The sequence below is a fragment of the Saimiri boliviensis genome, chromosome 11, assembly GCF_048565385.1.
Source record: "Saimiri boliviensis isolate mSaiBol1 chromosome 11, mSaiBol1.pri, whole genome shotgun sequence".
In the NCBI taxonomy this organism is placed as follows: domain Eukaryota; kingdom Metazoa; phylum Chordata; class Mammalia; order Primates; family Cebidae; genus Saimiri; species Saimiri boliviensis.
In genome coordinates, this window is record NC_133459.1 from 11,037,604 (window position 1) to 11,053,310 (window position 15,707).

The following is a 15,707-nucleotide window of genomic DNA, read 5'->3' on the forward strand; positions in this document are numbered from 1 at the left end:
CCTGCTGGCACCTTCTGGAGTCACCCACGGCGTGGATGATGGCATAGATAGGCAGGCAGCGTGGCTCTGTTCCGGGTTTCACTTTCGGAGTATTACCCGCCCTTCTCAGCCTTGCTTGGCGTTCCTGGAACACCCCCAGAACAGCCCCAGAAGGTGAGTTCAACGTCTGCCATGTCTGCTAGGATACCTGTCCGTTGTCATTCAAGTCATCCAGTGAAGATTCATGAAGCCAAGCCTTGCTCACCTCAGTGGACCAGGCAGATGCCACCCCTGCTCCTACAAGCTCGGGTCCTGGCAGAGAAAGTTAGGCTACAGGGAAATGAGCAACGCCACGCTGTGGCATGTCCCTAATGAACGGGCTCATGTGGCAGAGAGTGGTAACATCAGCTGGGGTGGTGAGGGAAAGCCTCTCTGAGGAGGTTCATCTGAGCCAACACCTGAAGATGAGCAGGGGCTGCAGCTTTAAAATGTGTGTGTGTGTGTGTGTTAATAGCTTCATTGAGGTGTAATTGACACACAGCCATCTTGACCAATTTAAAGTATACCATTTTGTAAGTGTCGGCATGTGTACACATCCTGCTCCACGACCAAGATGACCACTGTATTCGACACCCCAGAAGTTTTCTCAGAGGGACAACACTTTGCAGAGCTGGGGGGACAGGGTTTCAGGCAGAGGGACCAGTGAGCACAAAGACCCTGGGGCAGGGATATGCTTGGTAGCACCAGGAGAGAAAGGAGGCCGCTGGGGAGTGTGATGAGGTGGCCCGTGCCGTACTTGGGGCCTTCTCAGCCAAGGTGCTGAGCTCAGGTCTGAATCTAAGTGCTTCCTCAACACCCTCTCATCACACGGGGCCATCAGAATCCCTGGGCCCCTGCTCTCCACCAAGGCTCTTCTGAGAAACCAGCCTCTGTGACACCTGCCAGGGACTTAGCAAGGGGTTTCCCCAGGAATGATTTACATTTGAACTGGGTCCTTCAATTCCTTGACCCAAAGGAGTGACTAGTGGTGGAGCTTCAAAGCCTGGATGGAGCCTTGATCAGTTTCTTTCCCAGGGCTGTATGTTTCCAGGCTTCATGGGATCGGGTGTGCTGGTTTCTTGCAAATTCTGAGTTGTAAGTTGTGATTGGAGAAAGGGGTGCCTGTAGCCCCTTCCAATCCTCCAGGGCCGGTCCTTCTGCCTGAATGCCAGAGACTCCGCCCATGTGGAGGAGGGAGAGAGGGTGGGTAACGGGAAACCAAGGCCAGTCCCTGTAGAGCAAACTCCCTAACAGGTGGCTCTGGGGAGCAGAGAGCAGGTCCCAGGCAACCAAGAAATGTGGGCTGCCCTTTGGCCTTCAGGACAATGGGATTTGAGGGTGCAAGTTTTAGCAAGCACAACCACCAGGCCAGCCCTTACCCTGGACTCACAAGCCTGGATTTGAATCTAAAACTTACTGGATGGCTTAGGCCAATTTCTTCTCTGAGCATCTGTTTTTCCATGGATTTTTTTAAATTTATTTTTTAGACAGGATCTGGCTCTGTCGCCCAGGCTGGAGTGCAGTGGTGAGATCGTGGCTCACTGCAGACTTGACCTCTAGGGGTCAATCAATCCCCCCACCCGCCCCCCGCTTCAGCCTCCTGAGTAGCTGGGATTGCAGCCATGTGCCACCACACTCAGCTAATTTTTGTATTTTTAGTAGAGATGGGGTTTTGCTATGTTGCCCAGGCTGGTCTCAAACTCCTGGGCTCAAGCAATCTGCCCATCTCGGCTTCTCAAAGTGCTGAGTTTCCAGGCATGAGCCACTGCACCCATCTGCCCACGGACTTTATTCTCAGACCTCCTTGAATGGACACACCCATGGGTGCGCGCTCCCCGTCTGTGCCTCTGATTAAGCTGCTGCTACTATCGGTTGGTTCCGTTTCTTTCTTGCACTCAGTACCTCTGGTTCCATGATTAATATTGGACTAGGCTTGGTTTCCTGAGAGTCTAAATGACTCACCTCCATTTACAACGGCCCTCCTGAGCAGGAAGGTCTGGGGAAGACGGGGACTCCTCGATGGGGACTCTCAGCCCACAGGGTCATCACCACCAGCCTGTGGGCCTTGGCCAAGTCCGTTTCCTTCTCTGGTCTTAGCTTCCTCCTTCGTCTCTCTGGGAGATGGAAGGAAATATTAGAAACTGGACAGCCCAGCTGCTAGGCCCAGGAGCTCAGGAGGGTTCACAGCCATGAGGCCAAGGTTAGGTGAGAGGCGCCTCAGCTGGGAGGCTGGCTGCCACTAAGGGAGCGGCTTGGGGGATGGGAGCCCCCTCCTGAGGCTCCAACTGAGACAGCATGGCCTCCTTATGGTGCTAGTCACATCAACCTGTTTAATCCTCACTACAGCCCTTTGCAGTAGATATTATCATTCTCATATTATAGATGAAGAAACCGGGGCTCAGAGAGGGTGAGTAACTTGCTCAATTTACACAGCTAGTAAGTGGCAGAGACAGCATTTGACCAGGGTTGTCTGGTTCTAGGGCCTCCGGCAACCAGAGGAACAGAGCTGGAAGTGCCCTTCAGGAGCCCCCAGGCCCAGAGGGAACCAGGCCTCCCGTCTTCCCCACTGGTGCCTCACAACAAAAGGACTTTTAAGCAGATCATTGATCCTAGCTCCCCATTTTACAGATGAGGGCACTGAGGCCCAGCAAGAAAAAGTCGTGCAGCTAAATGCCAACCTGGGCCTCAACCGGGGCTCCTGACTTTCCATCTAGCTTTTCCACACTATCAAGCTAGAGCCAAGGCTGAGCCCAAATCTGGTGCCAGAGGCTAGGGGAAGTGTCCCCACAGAGACTGTGTGACCAGCTGGCCCAAAGAGGTGTAGGAAGTGGTCACCCACCTGACATCACCTGAGAGGCCAGGAAAGACCCCACACCCCCAAGGCCCACCACAGAACCCAAAACCCCTGCATGAGTCACCCCTTGGCTGCAACAGTGAATGTCATAACATGTTCCTTGGAAAAGGGAACCCTCAGCCATGAGCATTTTAGCTGGGCTTTGGAATGGGAAGTCTGGGGCCATAGCAGGGGCCTGGGTAGGCAGTGGGAGGAGGCAAAGGGAAACAGAGCCCTTTCCAGTTCTTCCTTGCATTTCCAAGAGCTTTCTATGTCCACATTTTATTCAAGGTCCATCGCAACCTTCAGAGGGCAGCCTGGTTGTGCTTCAAGGCACATCTGGAAGAAGAGGAAACTGACGTTCCTAGTGTTCCCCAGCCCCTGGTATTCATGCCCTTGTGCGGTCCACTCCCACACTGGGGAGAGCCAGACGGTGGAATGCTGTGGAAATGACAAAATGTGACTTCTGAAGCTAGTTCATAAAATCATTGTGGCTTTTGTCTAGCTCATTTGGGGTCACTTGCTCTGGAGTAAGCCCGTGCCATGTTGTGGATACACTCAAGCGGCCCTGTAGGACTGAAGCCTCCTGCCCACAGCCGCGGGAGTGGCTAATGCTGGAAGCAGATGCTCTGGCCACAGTTGAGCCTTCAGATGACTGCAGCCCTGGCCAACATCTTGACCATAATCACCAGCTAGAATCACCCTGTCAAGTCTCTCCCAAATTGCCAACCCACAGAAACGGTGTGGTATAATGTGTGTTGTTTTCAGCCACTAGGTTTTGATGCACACGGCAATAGATACTAATACATTCGGAGAGGAGAAGTGACTTCCTAAAGTCACATGGCCAAACCAGGACTTACATACCAGTGCTCTTTCTCCTGGGGAAAGCAAGGGTGAGCGAGGCCTGGGGAGGGAAGAGAAGGCAGCTGAGACTTCAGAGTCAGACAGGTTGGAGTAAAATCCTAGCCCTACCACCCTCATGCTGTGCGACCTCAGGCAAGTGACTCAACTACTTTGAGCCTCAGTTTGCTCATTTATAAAGTGGAGACAGCGATACTGACTTGAAATCTTGGTGCCAGGATTAAATGTCTGACCAAGGGCCTGGTACCCAGCAGGTGCTCAATAAATGACACTGTTAGTGTTACTGTGGAGAATCTCCAAGCGTCCTGGAGGGCCTCACAGCTTTCCCTTCTGTCCATGGGAAGGGGCACAAAAATCCCAGTTCTGGAGAGCCAATAACCCTTTGCTTAGTTTCCAACCAGGCTTGATCTCGGGGTGTCCTGCTTGTGGGTGTGCATTGCTGGGGTCTACCCAATGGCTGAGAACCCCTAATGTTGGTGCTTTGGAAGGGCAGGGAGATCTGGGGGTGTGAGTGGGAGGAAGCCTGACATGGGTCTTGCTGATTAGAACCAGCGGAAGCCAAGGGTGACCCAAAGAAGCTTAAATGGGGAGTCTTCCTGCTACCAAGGCTCCCAAGAAAGTTGCTCAGAAAAGGTGCATCTGTGGCCGGGTGTGGTGGCTCTCGCCTGTAATCCCAGCACTTTGGGAGACCAAGGCAGGTGGATCACGAGATCAGGAGTTCAAGACCAGGCTGGCCAACATGGTGAAACTACTAAAAATACAAGAATTAGCTGAGTGCAGTGATCCACGCCAGTAATCCTAGCTACCTGGGAGGCTGAGCACAAGAATCGTTTGAACTCGGGAGGCGGAGGTTGCAGTGAGCCGAGATTATGCCACTGCATTCCAGCCTGGGTAACAGAGTGAGACTCCATCTCAAAAAAAAAAAAAAAAAAAAAGGTACACCTGGACCCATCAAAGAAGAAAGGCTGAGGCCTCCCCCTCTCTGATTTCCAGCGTCCTACCTGCCTGCTGCTGCCTAGGGCAGAAAGAATTCTTTATCTGCTAAGGGTATTTTGGGGCCACCTGGGACTTGGGTTCCCAGCTGTTGGGGAAGTCCCTGAATTTCCTGAACCAAGTTGGGACCTGTGTCTTGCTCAGCATCCCTTTGGTGACACGGATTCCCCGTTCCTCTTGAACAGCTTCCTGCTGCATTCACCTTCCTTACCCTTCCTCCAAGAAGCCCGCTGAGCTGAGACCATTCAAGTAAACACTACCTGCTCCCAGGGGCTTGGCTTCCTTCCACAGCTTGCTCTGGAGGGCCCCTGTGACCCCACAACAAGGACTGCTGCTGTACCTTGCACAGAGCCTAGGGACTTCCCCTTCCCCTCTTCAAAGCACTTTCACACCGCCTGAAACCTGCCGAGAGCACCCAGGGGCTCTGTCCACTGCCTGCTCTTAAGAGTCCCATAATGGCTGTTTTTCTTGGCTGCTACCAGTCCAACTCCCCCTGGGATCCAGCGGGATCCCTGGCCACAAGATGTGCCCTTCTCTCCACTTGCAGCCGTGTGTCAGCTACTTTCCTAGGTGCCATGGGGGAATTCTGGTTCTCAGGAATACTCAGTTTCCTGGGGCAGAAGGACGCATGAACCAGTCATTCTGGTTAGGACACAATGACATCAGTTCCAGAATTGCAGCACAAAAAACGACAGAAACCACTTTTTGACTGGGAAGAGGGCTGGGGGGCAGGGGACAGTGCCAGGAAAGCAACAAGGAGGAGGTGGCATTGGAACAGGTTAGGAAGATGATCAGGAGTCTGTGTGCATCCCAGGTGGAGGCCAGTGTGGCAAAGCCTGGCAGGGGTGAGAAGGCTGCACATTTGGCTGGAGTATAGGTCCAGGAGAAGTAAAAAGGCACAAGGGGAAGTCGGCCCCAGCCAGGCTGTGAGCGGACTTGTGCACCCTTGGATTTGGGTGACCCTGACCCAGGGTACCGCTGCTCTGTGCCTTGGTTCTTTTCCTGGAAAATGGGCATAAAAGTAGGATCTTGTTTATGGAGTTTTTTGTGAGGATACAAGAAACCAATGCCTGAAAACTCTTAGCACAAAATAAGCATTCAAAGGTAGCTGTTATTATGATCATAAATTGAATAATTTATGGTCCTCTGGCCAAACCCACAGCATACCTCTGCAGTGGTTCTGTACATGGGAGTGGCTTGGCGGAGAGATGTGTGCTAGAAAGGTCTCTTTGGAAACCCATGGAGGAAAGGATTTGAGGGAGAGGCAGATTTCCATAGCATCCATAGATTTATCCTTTTTAATGGATGTGCAATATTCCATTAGATGTACCACAATTTCCTTAACCATTTCTTGTTGTAACTCTCAGAGTATTTCAAATATTTATAAATATTTATAGATAAATACATTATTTATAAGTATTTGAAATAATGTGTGTATAGGTTTCTTTTTTTCTAGTTTTCCAGTTATTTCCTTAGTTTTTCTTCACTGAGGTGAAATTACGAAGCCACTCACAAGTAGTGCACATTTTTTTTTTGGCTTTTGCTAAGAATTGCCATACTGCTTTCTGAAAAGGATTGTAACATTTACCAGCAGAGTATGAATGGGTATTCTGGTCTCACCACAACTTTGGGGTTGGATTTACCAAAATTGTTTTTATAAAGCAAAAAAAAAAAAAAAAAGTGATGATTGAATAGATCTAAAACGTTATCAAAGAAAGGTTGAATTTGCATTTCTTCAATTACTAGAAAGGCTAAACTTACAAAATTGTAATTGATTTTTATTTGTATTTCTCCTTGTGAAAGCTATTTTGATGCTGTTCATTTATTTATTCAGAACACCAGCCTCTCTCTCTCTCTCTCTCTCTCTCTCTCTCTGTCTCTTTTAATTAAACAAAAAATAGAGATGGGTTTTGCTCTGTTGCCTGGGCTGGTATCAAACTGGGCTCAAGTGATTCTCCAATCATGGCCTCCCAAAGTATTGGGATTACAGGCGTGAGCCATGTCACCCAGCTGCCAGCTCTTCTATAGTAGAAAGCTCTAGACTGGGAAGCAGGCATCTTGGGTTCCTCCCGTCCCTGTCTGGTTCTGTCACCATCACAGGCAGGTCACTTCCATAATTGCTTACCTCATTGTTTAACATAGTCCCAGTTCAAACAGCCTAAGATACTGGGCCTGGTACATCCAGGGGAGAGTCTGGAAGTGGGCCTCTTGGGAAGGGACATGATGGAGCAATTTTCCCAAGTGGAGTCCAGCAGCTCTAGGAAGGTTGAGTGTGGGGTGGTCAGTTGTGAAGACCTTGCTGGGGAGTTCCTGGTGGGAGGTTACCACTCCCACTCTGTAGGGCCTTCACCCGATGGAGGCTTGGTATCTTATAGGACAGACCAAGGCAGACACAGAAACCAGAGGGTCCTGAGGCTATTCTGGGCTCAGGGAAAATAACTGATCTACCCTTAATTAGAGCACCTAGGACTGCCTGCCTATTTCTGAGCCTTGGCTTTCACATCTGAAAACCAAACAAAATCAGTCAAAAGAACCCTTGACCTGTGGCCCACCCAGCAGATGCTCAACACAGATATGTGCAATGTGGAATGAAAGGAGCAAAGAGAAAACCCAGGGGATGGGGATGCCCTGGAAGGGAAAATTATTCACCAGCAAATGAGAAGATAATTACAAAGAGGCTTGAATCATTTCTCTTAGGTAAGAGTGCCAGTCACCTCCTTTAGGAAGAAAACTCTAAAGGATCAGGGGTCAAGGAAATCAAATGATCTATCATCCATCAGTCCCTCTCCAACATTCAGTCCATCGATCTACCCATCCACCCACCCATTTACCCACTCACCTGCTGCTCTTCCATCCATCCATGCATCCATCCATTCATCCATCTATCCATCCATCTACCCATCCACCCACCCATTTACCCACTCACCTGCTGCTCATCCATCCATCCATCCATCCATGCATCCACGTATTCACCTACCCATTTACCCACCTTCTCATCCACTTATCCGTCCATCCATGCATCCACCCATCCACATATTCACCTACCCATTTACGCACCTGCTCATCCACCTATCTATCCATCCATCTGTGCATTCATCCATCTACCCATCCACCCACCCATTTACCCACTCACTTGCTGCTCATCCATGCACCCATGCATCCATCCATCTACCCATGTACCCATCCACCCAACTACCTACTCACCCATCCATCCACCCATACACCCATTCATCCATCCATCTACCCGTCCACTTATTCCATCCACCCATCCATCCACCCATCCATCTACCTATTCATCTACCCATTTATACATCTGCTGATTCACCTATCCATCCATCCATCCATCCATCCATCCATCCATCCATCCACCCACCCACCTACCCACCCACCCACCTGCTCATTCACCTGTCCATCCATCCATCCACCCACCAACTTATCATCCACCCACCAATTTATCATCCACCCACTGATTCATTTTACAGCAAATGCTTATGAATGGGGATGGGTGGGTGATAGCTGCTTTTTCTGCAGTCTCCCTAGGCTAGTTGTCCCTTCCAAAGAATCTCAAGGGCATAGGAGAAGGTCCTGGCTAACTGTGTCAGGGACAGGAAACTGCTTACATTTCACCGTTTATTGGGGCGGGAGTCGGGGTGGAGGCATTGGGAGCCCCTTGGGGCCTCTTAATGCCCTGTGAGTTCCCACCTCCAGGGCCAGAAGCTGCCTGCCTCCGCCCCCCCAGCCCAGGTGCGGTGGGCAGCACATTCCCTAGAGTCAGGACCACTCGTTCCGTCAAATCGGGGCGGGCCATTCAAATAACAAGAGGCGTGACTTTTCCTGAGTCATCTCAGTTTCACCCTTTTTTCCTCCGCTGCTGCTCAGTAGCTGTGTTCCTGGAACCAATTGATAGGGGAGAATTAAGGCTGTACCCTCGGAGAAGGAGCGGCCACTTTTGAAGTGACTTCACGGTGCGCGGTTGGGTGCGGACTAGGTGGCAGCTGCGGAGGTGTGCGGGCGCCTGAGGTCCACGCGCTCAGCTGGGAGCAGCCAGGACCGCACGTGGGCGCCGCGCGCTTCCCACGCTTTCCAGGTGGGCGCGGGCCGCCAGCCCAGCCCCTGCCCGGCCCCGGGGATGTGCGCCCTCCGCGCCGCGCTGGGACTGCTGCTCCTGGGGGCGCTCCAAGCTTTCCCACAGGTAAGCGGGTGACCGGCGCCTGGGGAAGCGCCAGCGGTCCAGAGCCCGGACAGTGTGGGGTGCGTGGGACTCAAGGAAGGACACTCCTCGCCCAGTTCCCTGCCTAGCTGAGGTGAGGGGGCGAGGGTGACAAGCAGGGACACCGGAATACGCAAGCACCCACAGGTGGGAGGCTGGCCCAAGGGCTAGTGGGGGGCGTCTCCTCCACCCCCCACCCCCCCATTCCGCCATGACTGGGACTGATTCATTCATTCAGTAGGTGCCATAGGCATGAGGCGCTCTTTGTCCACCTACTTGCGGGCCTGTCGGGGTCCTGGGCGGATCAGGTGAGGCCTTGGGGATGGTGGGCCGGCTGGCCAGATGGGATCTCCCTTGGCCCGGGAATGTTGGTCGTCCCCACTGTGTGCGAGGTCCCCTTTATGTCCCCTCCTTAAGCCGGCCACTGACTGGAGAGTCGAGGGAGGGAGGGAGGGAGAGCTGGCTGTGGGTGAGTGGGGTGAGGGTGCGGGACCACCCAGATTAGCTTCCCCAACCCGCATCCGGCAAATCAACACCGTGGATTGAATTCGCTGGAGCACGTGGTGGGCATTTGCCCCTGGAAAAAGGTCAGTGGTGGGCTGAAGTCTATGTTGGGTTACCTCAGAATTGAGTTTGGGGACTGCTTTAGGAAAACTCAGGACTTAACCAGCGGCCAGCGCCAAATTAATCACTGCGGGGAGAACTCAAATTAACCAGGTGTGTTTCATTGAGCCCAGGGGCTGCTGGAGAGAGAGGGGGCCTCAGCTGACCCAGGACCCTGGTGGACCCCTGCGTAGAACCATAGCAGCTGTGGGTGGATGCCTGCTGAATGATACAGCGGGAAAGGCAGGAGCAGGCTGTTGGTCCAGTGGTTGGTTGCAATGGGGGAGAGGGCGGACCCAGTTCACCTTCAATCCTACAGGAAGAGAGGAATCCAGGCTATGGAGTTCAATTCTAGTCATCGACCTTAGGCAGTGGGAGGAGAGTGGTGGAGTGGGCTTTAGGCAGGAGGGAGGATCTACACAGCAAAGGGGACAGCCAGATGCCCCTTCCACCTCCAATGGGCAATGTGAGGTGGTCCCCACTTCCTCCCCAGAGGGCAGAGGGGCAAAGCCCTGGCTAGAGACATCCTGTCCCAGCTCTGCAAGCCCTCATCTGGGGGAAGGTAAGAGTTTGGAGTGCCAAGGTCTTGGGGAGATAAAGGGAAGGAAGAGATGTGAGACGAGCTTGCCGGGGGCTTTGCTGGTTTGGGGGCCGAAGCTCATGTGCTTCCGTTCTGTAGAGTGAAGCCCCCTCCACTTTTTTTTAGAGACAGGGTCTCACTCTGTTGTCCAGGCTGGAGTGCGATCATAACTCACTGCAGCCTAAACTCCTATACCCCACTACCTTTTATTTATTATTATTTTTTTTTGACATGGAGTCTCGCTCTTGTTGCCCAGGCTGAAGTGCAGTGTCAGGATCTTGGCTCACTGCAACTTCTGCCTCCTGGATTCAAGTGATTCTCCTGCCTCAGCCTCCCAAGTAGCTGGGATTACAGGTGTGTACCACAACACCTGGCTAATTTTTGTATATTTAGTAGAGACGAAGTTTCACCATGTTAGTCAGGCTGGTCTCGAACTCCCAACCTCAAGTGATCCTCTGGTCTCAGCCCCCCAAAGTGCTGGGATTACAAGTGTGAGTCACTGCACCCAGCCTCCCATACCCCTTTTTAAATAAAAATACTATATATTTAATTGCACAAGGAATATGTAAATATATCCTCAAAGCAAAACTATAAACACTACAGATAAAGCCAAGTCTCTTGACACCTCCTTGTCCTGATCCCTTCAAAGATGTCACCACCATAATTGATTTGGCACGTTTCCTTTGCAGACCTTTGTAAACGAATGTCCATATTTATATTGTTTTTATAGAAATATATAGAGTTTTTCATATACTGTACCTTATGGTATATATGGCTCTTCATTTGGCTTTATGATGTCTGTGAGACATCTTGGTGAGCTTTCCATGCTGAAACTTACAGATTATCTGCCAAAGTTTTAAAATGCCACGTGGTCTTTTACCAAGTGGGATGTTTCATAGTTTATTTATGTCCTGGATGGTTGGGTGAAAAGGTTTCGCCATTATTCTTTATTTGTTGGTGTGCTATTACAATGCACAGCCCTATATGGGTGCTTTTGGAAATGGATGTGTGTGATTCTTTCCTAGACAAGAGGCTGGGAAGAGAATACTGAGGTTGCAGGGTGAAAGTGCATTGAATTTGAAAGACACCACTGAGCTGCTTTCCAGGGTGGCTGGACAATTTACCCTCCCACCAGCAGTGCAAGAGAGTAGTAACTTTCCCACATCCTAACCGACATTTGATCTTATCAGCATTTTAATTTTTCTCAATGTGATTAGTGAAAAGGGTTTTATCCTTGTTGCCTTAATTTGCTTTTCTCACCTGCTGGGGAAGCTGAGCGTCTCTCTGGGCTCTGGCAATAGGCCATTTCTTGGCACGAGTCAGCATGTCCTTGGGGAAGGGGCTGCCTGCTCAACACAGTACTCCCTTTGGCCTCTCAAGCCTTCTTCCACTTCTGTTTTTCCCAGTAAAGGTTTAGGAAGCTCATTATTAAAAATAAAAAAATCCCAAATTAGGGCTTGAATTTCCTTGAGTTTAAAATTCTTTTTTTGAGATAGAGTCTCACTCAGCTGCCCAGGCTGGAGTGAAGCGGCACTGCAACCATTCTCTTCTGGGTTCAAGAGACTCTACTGTCCCAGCCTCCCAAGTAGCTGGGACTACAGGCACCCATCATCAGGCCTGGCTAAGTTTTGTATTTTTGTAGAGGGTTTTCATCATGTTGGCCAGACTGGTCTCGAACTCCTGACCTCAGGTGATCCACCCGCCTCGGCGACCCAAAGTGCTAGGATTACACATTGGCCTAAAACCCACATTTTTTTTTTTTTTTTTTTTTGAGACAGTTTTACTTTGTCTCCCAGGCTGGAGTTCAGTGACACAATCTCAGCTCACTGTAACCTCTGCCTCCCAGGTAGGTTCTAGGTATTCTGCCTCAGCCTCCTGAGTAGCTGGGATTACTGGCGTCCACCACCATGCCTAGCTAATTTTTATAATTTTGGTAGAGATGGGGTTTCGTCACGTTGGCCAGGCTAATCTTGAACTCCTGGCCTCAAGTGCTCCACACGCCTGGGCCTCCCAAAGTGCTGGGATTACAGGTATGAGCCACTGTGTCCATCCTGAAATTATTTTTTTGTCTTTATTTGATTTTTCCCAAGACTCCATCATTTTTCGCCTGGTACTCTGAGGCGGGGATGCTTTCTTGCTGGCTGTCACCATCTGAGAAAGAGCCTCTGACGATTCATATCACTGTCTTGCCCGACTGTGTTTTTGTAATCTGACCCAGGATTAACTGGTGCATATCTGCAGAGAAAAATTTATTCCCCTCTGGCTCCACGTCCTTTTCATCCAGGCACCACGGGGTGGGGTTGGGGGCGGGGGAAGCCCAAGCCTTCCTGTGAACTCTGTAGACTTAGAATTCCCCCAACATCATGTTCCTTGCCAGTCGGTACTAAGGTCAAACAAGCCTTCCTCCTACATCCACGCACCCCGAGTTCCAACCAGATGTAAGCAGGTTTGCTCTGGGTTAGTCTGCAGGCTGGGACCCAGAAGGTTCTCATAAATGAATCTTTGCTGGGGCTGGATGCGGTGGCTCATGCATGTAATCCCAGCACTTTGGGAGGCCAAGGTGAGCAGATCACTTGAGGCCAGGAGTTTGAGACCAGTTTGGCCAACATGGTGAGATCCCCCTACCCCGTCCCCGTCTCTACTAAAAGTACAAAAATCAGGTAGGTGCCTATAATCCCAGCTACTTGGGAGGCTAAGGTAGGAGAATCGCTTGAACCCAGAAGGCAGAGGTTGCAGTGAACCAAGATTGAGACACTGCACTCCCATCTGGGTGACAAAGTGAGACTGTGTCTCAAAGAATTTTAGCTGGGGTGATAGAAAAGCTCTATGTGTCACTCCTCCGCCTGGCATTTTAACTTTAAAAGCTTAGCTAGTTACCCTATAGAGTGGAATGCTAATGGTGGAATTTCAGGGAGTGGCAAAAGGCGAGAGAGACTTTCTGGTTTTGTTTTGCAGAGAGGATATTTCTAGGGCTGCTCAAATCCTGCAGGGTGGCAGGACGAGGGGACCTGGAGAGGAGGGGACTCTGAAGGAGTGGAAGGAGGGGCTGGCTTGTCTTAATCCAGGCCATCCCTTCCTGGGGCGGCACCAGCACTCTGGGGTCAGGGAGCCGCGTTACTCAGCTTGAGAGCAGTGAGTGCCGGAAGGAGGGGCATTTACTGTAAGTTTCTGCTTCTGCTCCCACTCATATCTGACTTAGATTCGTTTCTTGAGTAAATTGTGATTCATTCTAAGGTTTGCATACTCCCTCATCACCCTTCTTCACATCAGGACAATCATCAGAAGGAAAATGGGGCTGAAGGATGTCTGTGTCTGGGTTGGGGGAGCCTGGGAGGCTCGAGGGTCCTTGGCGAAGACATCTGGTTCAGCCCAGCCTGGGCCAGCTTGTCCAGCCGGTGCACTGACTTTGCGGGTGGGCCATCTGGGATGGCAGGTCTCACTTCCCAGCAAAAATTCAGTGCGGAGGCTCAGAGGTGGGGGAGGGTCTTGCCCACAGTTCCAGGACTGGTTGGGGTTGTGCCTGCCTGAGCCACAGACTAGACATGCAGAATGTCAAAAAAGGCAGCTCTGGGCCACGCCACTTCTCGTCTCTCTCTTCCCTCCCAGGTCCACTCAGGGGATACTGGGGTGGGGGTGGGAGGGGGACCTCCTTCCGGTATCTATAGTTAAAACCACTGGGCATTCTTGTGGCCTCTCTGGTGGGGAGGGACTTTTTATACATGGCTTCGTCTAGTTACTCCTTGCGTGCGTAAGTCCTTTGATAACACTGATGCAAATATTCACACACACATGCATTCTGCAGATCTGAAATAAGCAGCTGTTCCGAGTCAGGCATGGCTCCAGGGACTTTGATTTAGTCTCTGCTCCTATGCTCCCAATGACAGGATGCTCACTCCTTCCTGAGGAAGCTCATGCCATCCTGGGTTAGCTCTGGCATTTAGACGATCTTCATGATATGCTGAAATCTAGGGGTTTTTTTTTTGTTTTTTTTTGTTTTTTTTTGTTTTTTTTTGAGACAGAGTCTTGCTTTGCTGTCCAGGCTGGAGGGCAGTGGCGTGATCTCAGCTCACTGCAACCTCTGCCTGCCAGGTTCAAGCAGTTCTCCTGCCTCAGCCTCCTGAATAGCTAGGACTAACAGGCACATACCACCATGCCTGGGTAATTTTTTGTATTTTTAGTAGAGACAGGTTCACCATGCTGGCCAGGCTTGTCTTGAACTCCTGACTTTGTAATCTGCCCACCTTAGCCTCCCAAAGTGCCAGGATTATACCATGCCCAGTTTTGTTTTTTTTTGAGATGGAGTTTTGCTCTTGTCCAGGCTGGAGTGCAACGGCGCCGTCTCGGCTCACCACAACCTCCGCCTCCCAGGTTCAAGTAATTCTCCTGCCTCAGCCTCCTGAGTAGCTGGAATTACAGGTGCGTGCCACCACAGTCGGCTAATTTTTGTATTTTTAGTAGAGACGGGGTTTCACCATGCTAGCCAGGCTGGTCTCAAACTCCTGACCTCATGATCTACCTGCCTCAGCCTCCCAAAGTACTGAGATTACAGATATAAGCCACTGTGCCCAGCCTTTTTTTTTTTTTTTTTTGAGATAGAGTTTTGCTCTTGCTGCCCAGGCTGGAGGGCAGTGGTGTGATCTCGGCTCACTGCAACCTCTGACTCCCAGGTTTAAGTTATTCTCCTGCCTCAGGTTCCTAAGTAGCTGGGATTACAGGTGTGCCACCACGCCGGGCTAATTTTTGTATTTTTAGTAGAGACAGGTTTCACCAGGCTGGCCTCGAACTCCTGGCCTCAGGTGATCTGCCTGCCTCAGCCTCCCAAAGTGCTGGGATTACAGGGGTGAGCCACCACACCCAGCCTGAAATCTAATTTTGAAAATGAGTCACCTTTCTGTTCCTCTGAAGTGTCTCTGACGATGTGAAGACCGTGACCTTGGGTCCCCAGAGTCTCTGTCAGTCACACACCTGTCCTCCAACATTTATTCTTCCTGTAGCATGAGCTCAAGGCTCCTCATCTGACTGTTTCCTTCATTCATTCCACACACATTTATTGAGCACCTTCTGTCTACCAGGGAGCACTCTGGGTACTGCATCCATGCACTGTATAGCCAGGTCTCTGCCCCATGGAACTGACATTTGGCAGGGGTGACAGTAAACAGACTGCTGCTAGTTGCAATGAGAGGATTAGACTCCTGTAGTGTGAGAGAGATGGGCGGCTGCCTTAGAAGGGGAAGACAGGAAATCCTCTTGCAGACGGTGACGTACACGCGGAATGAAAAGACGGAGACAGCCAGCGAGAGATTAGCAGATGAGCATCTGGGCTTGGGGGACACAAGCCCCAAGAAGCAATGTTTGGGCGGAGGGGGAGGGGTGGGAAGGAATCCAGTGCGGCTGGAGTGACGTGTGTCAAGAAGGGTGTTAGGAGAAGGTGTCAGGAAAGTGGGTAGATCGTGCAGACCTTTATGGACTGTGGTGAGGTTTTTGGCAGGGGAGCGATCCTGCATCATGTGTTTAAAGTTCCCTCTGTCTGCTGTGGAGGGTGGGGGGTGGGGGAAGCAGGCAGGACAGGAGCAGGAAGCCAGGTCGTTGCAGTGATCCAGGGGAGGGGC

General features: G+C 51.0%; 1 protein-coding gene across 1 annotated transcript in view; it reads left to right on the plus strand.

Moving 5' to 3' along the window:
* The first annotated feature begins 8,818 nt into the window (after positions 1-8,818).
* The window catches only part of TNFRSF8 (TNF receptor superfamily member 8), a 79,680-nt gene continuing 72,791 nt past the window's right edge, over positions 8,819-15,707 (plus strand). Inside the window, exon 1 of the mRNA XM_003936015.4 lies at positions 8,819-8,897. Within this exon, the coding sequence (XP_003936064.1) occupies positions 8,835-8,897 (63 nt within the window). The 5' untranslated portion in view covers positions 8,819-8,834. The remainder of the gene's footprint in view (positions 8,898-15,707) is intronic.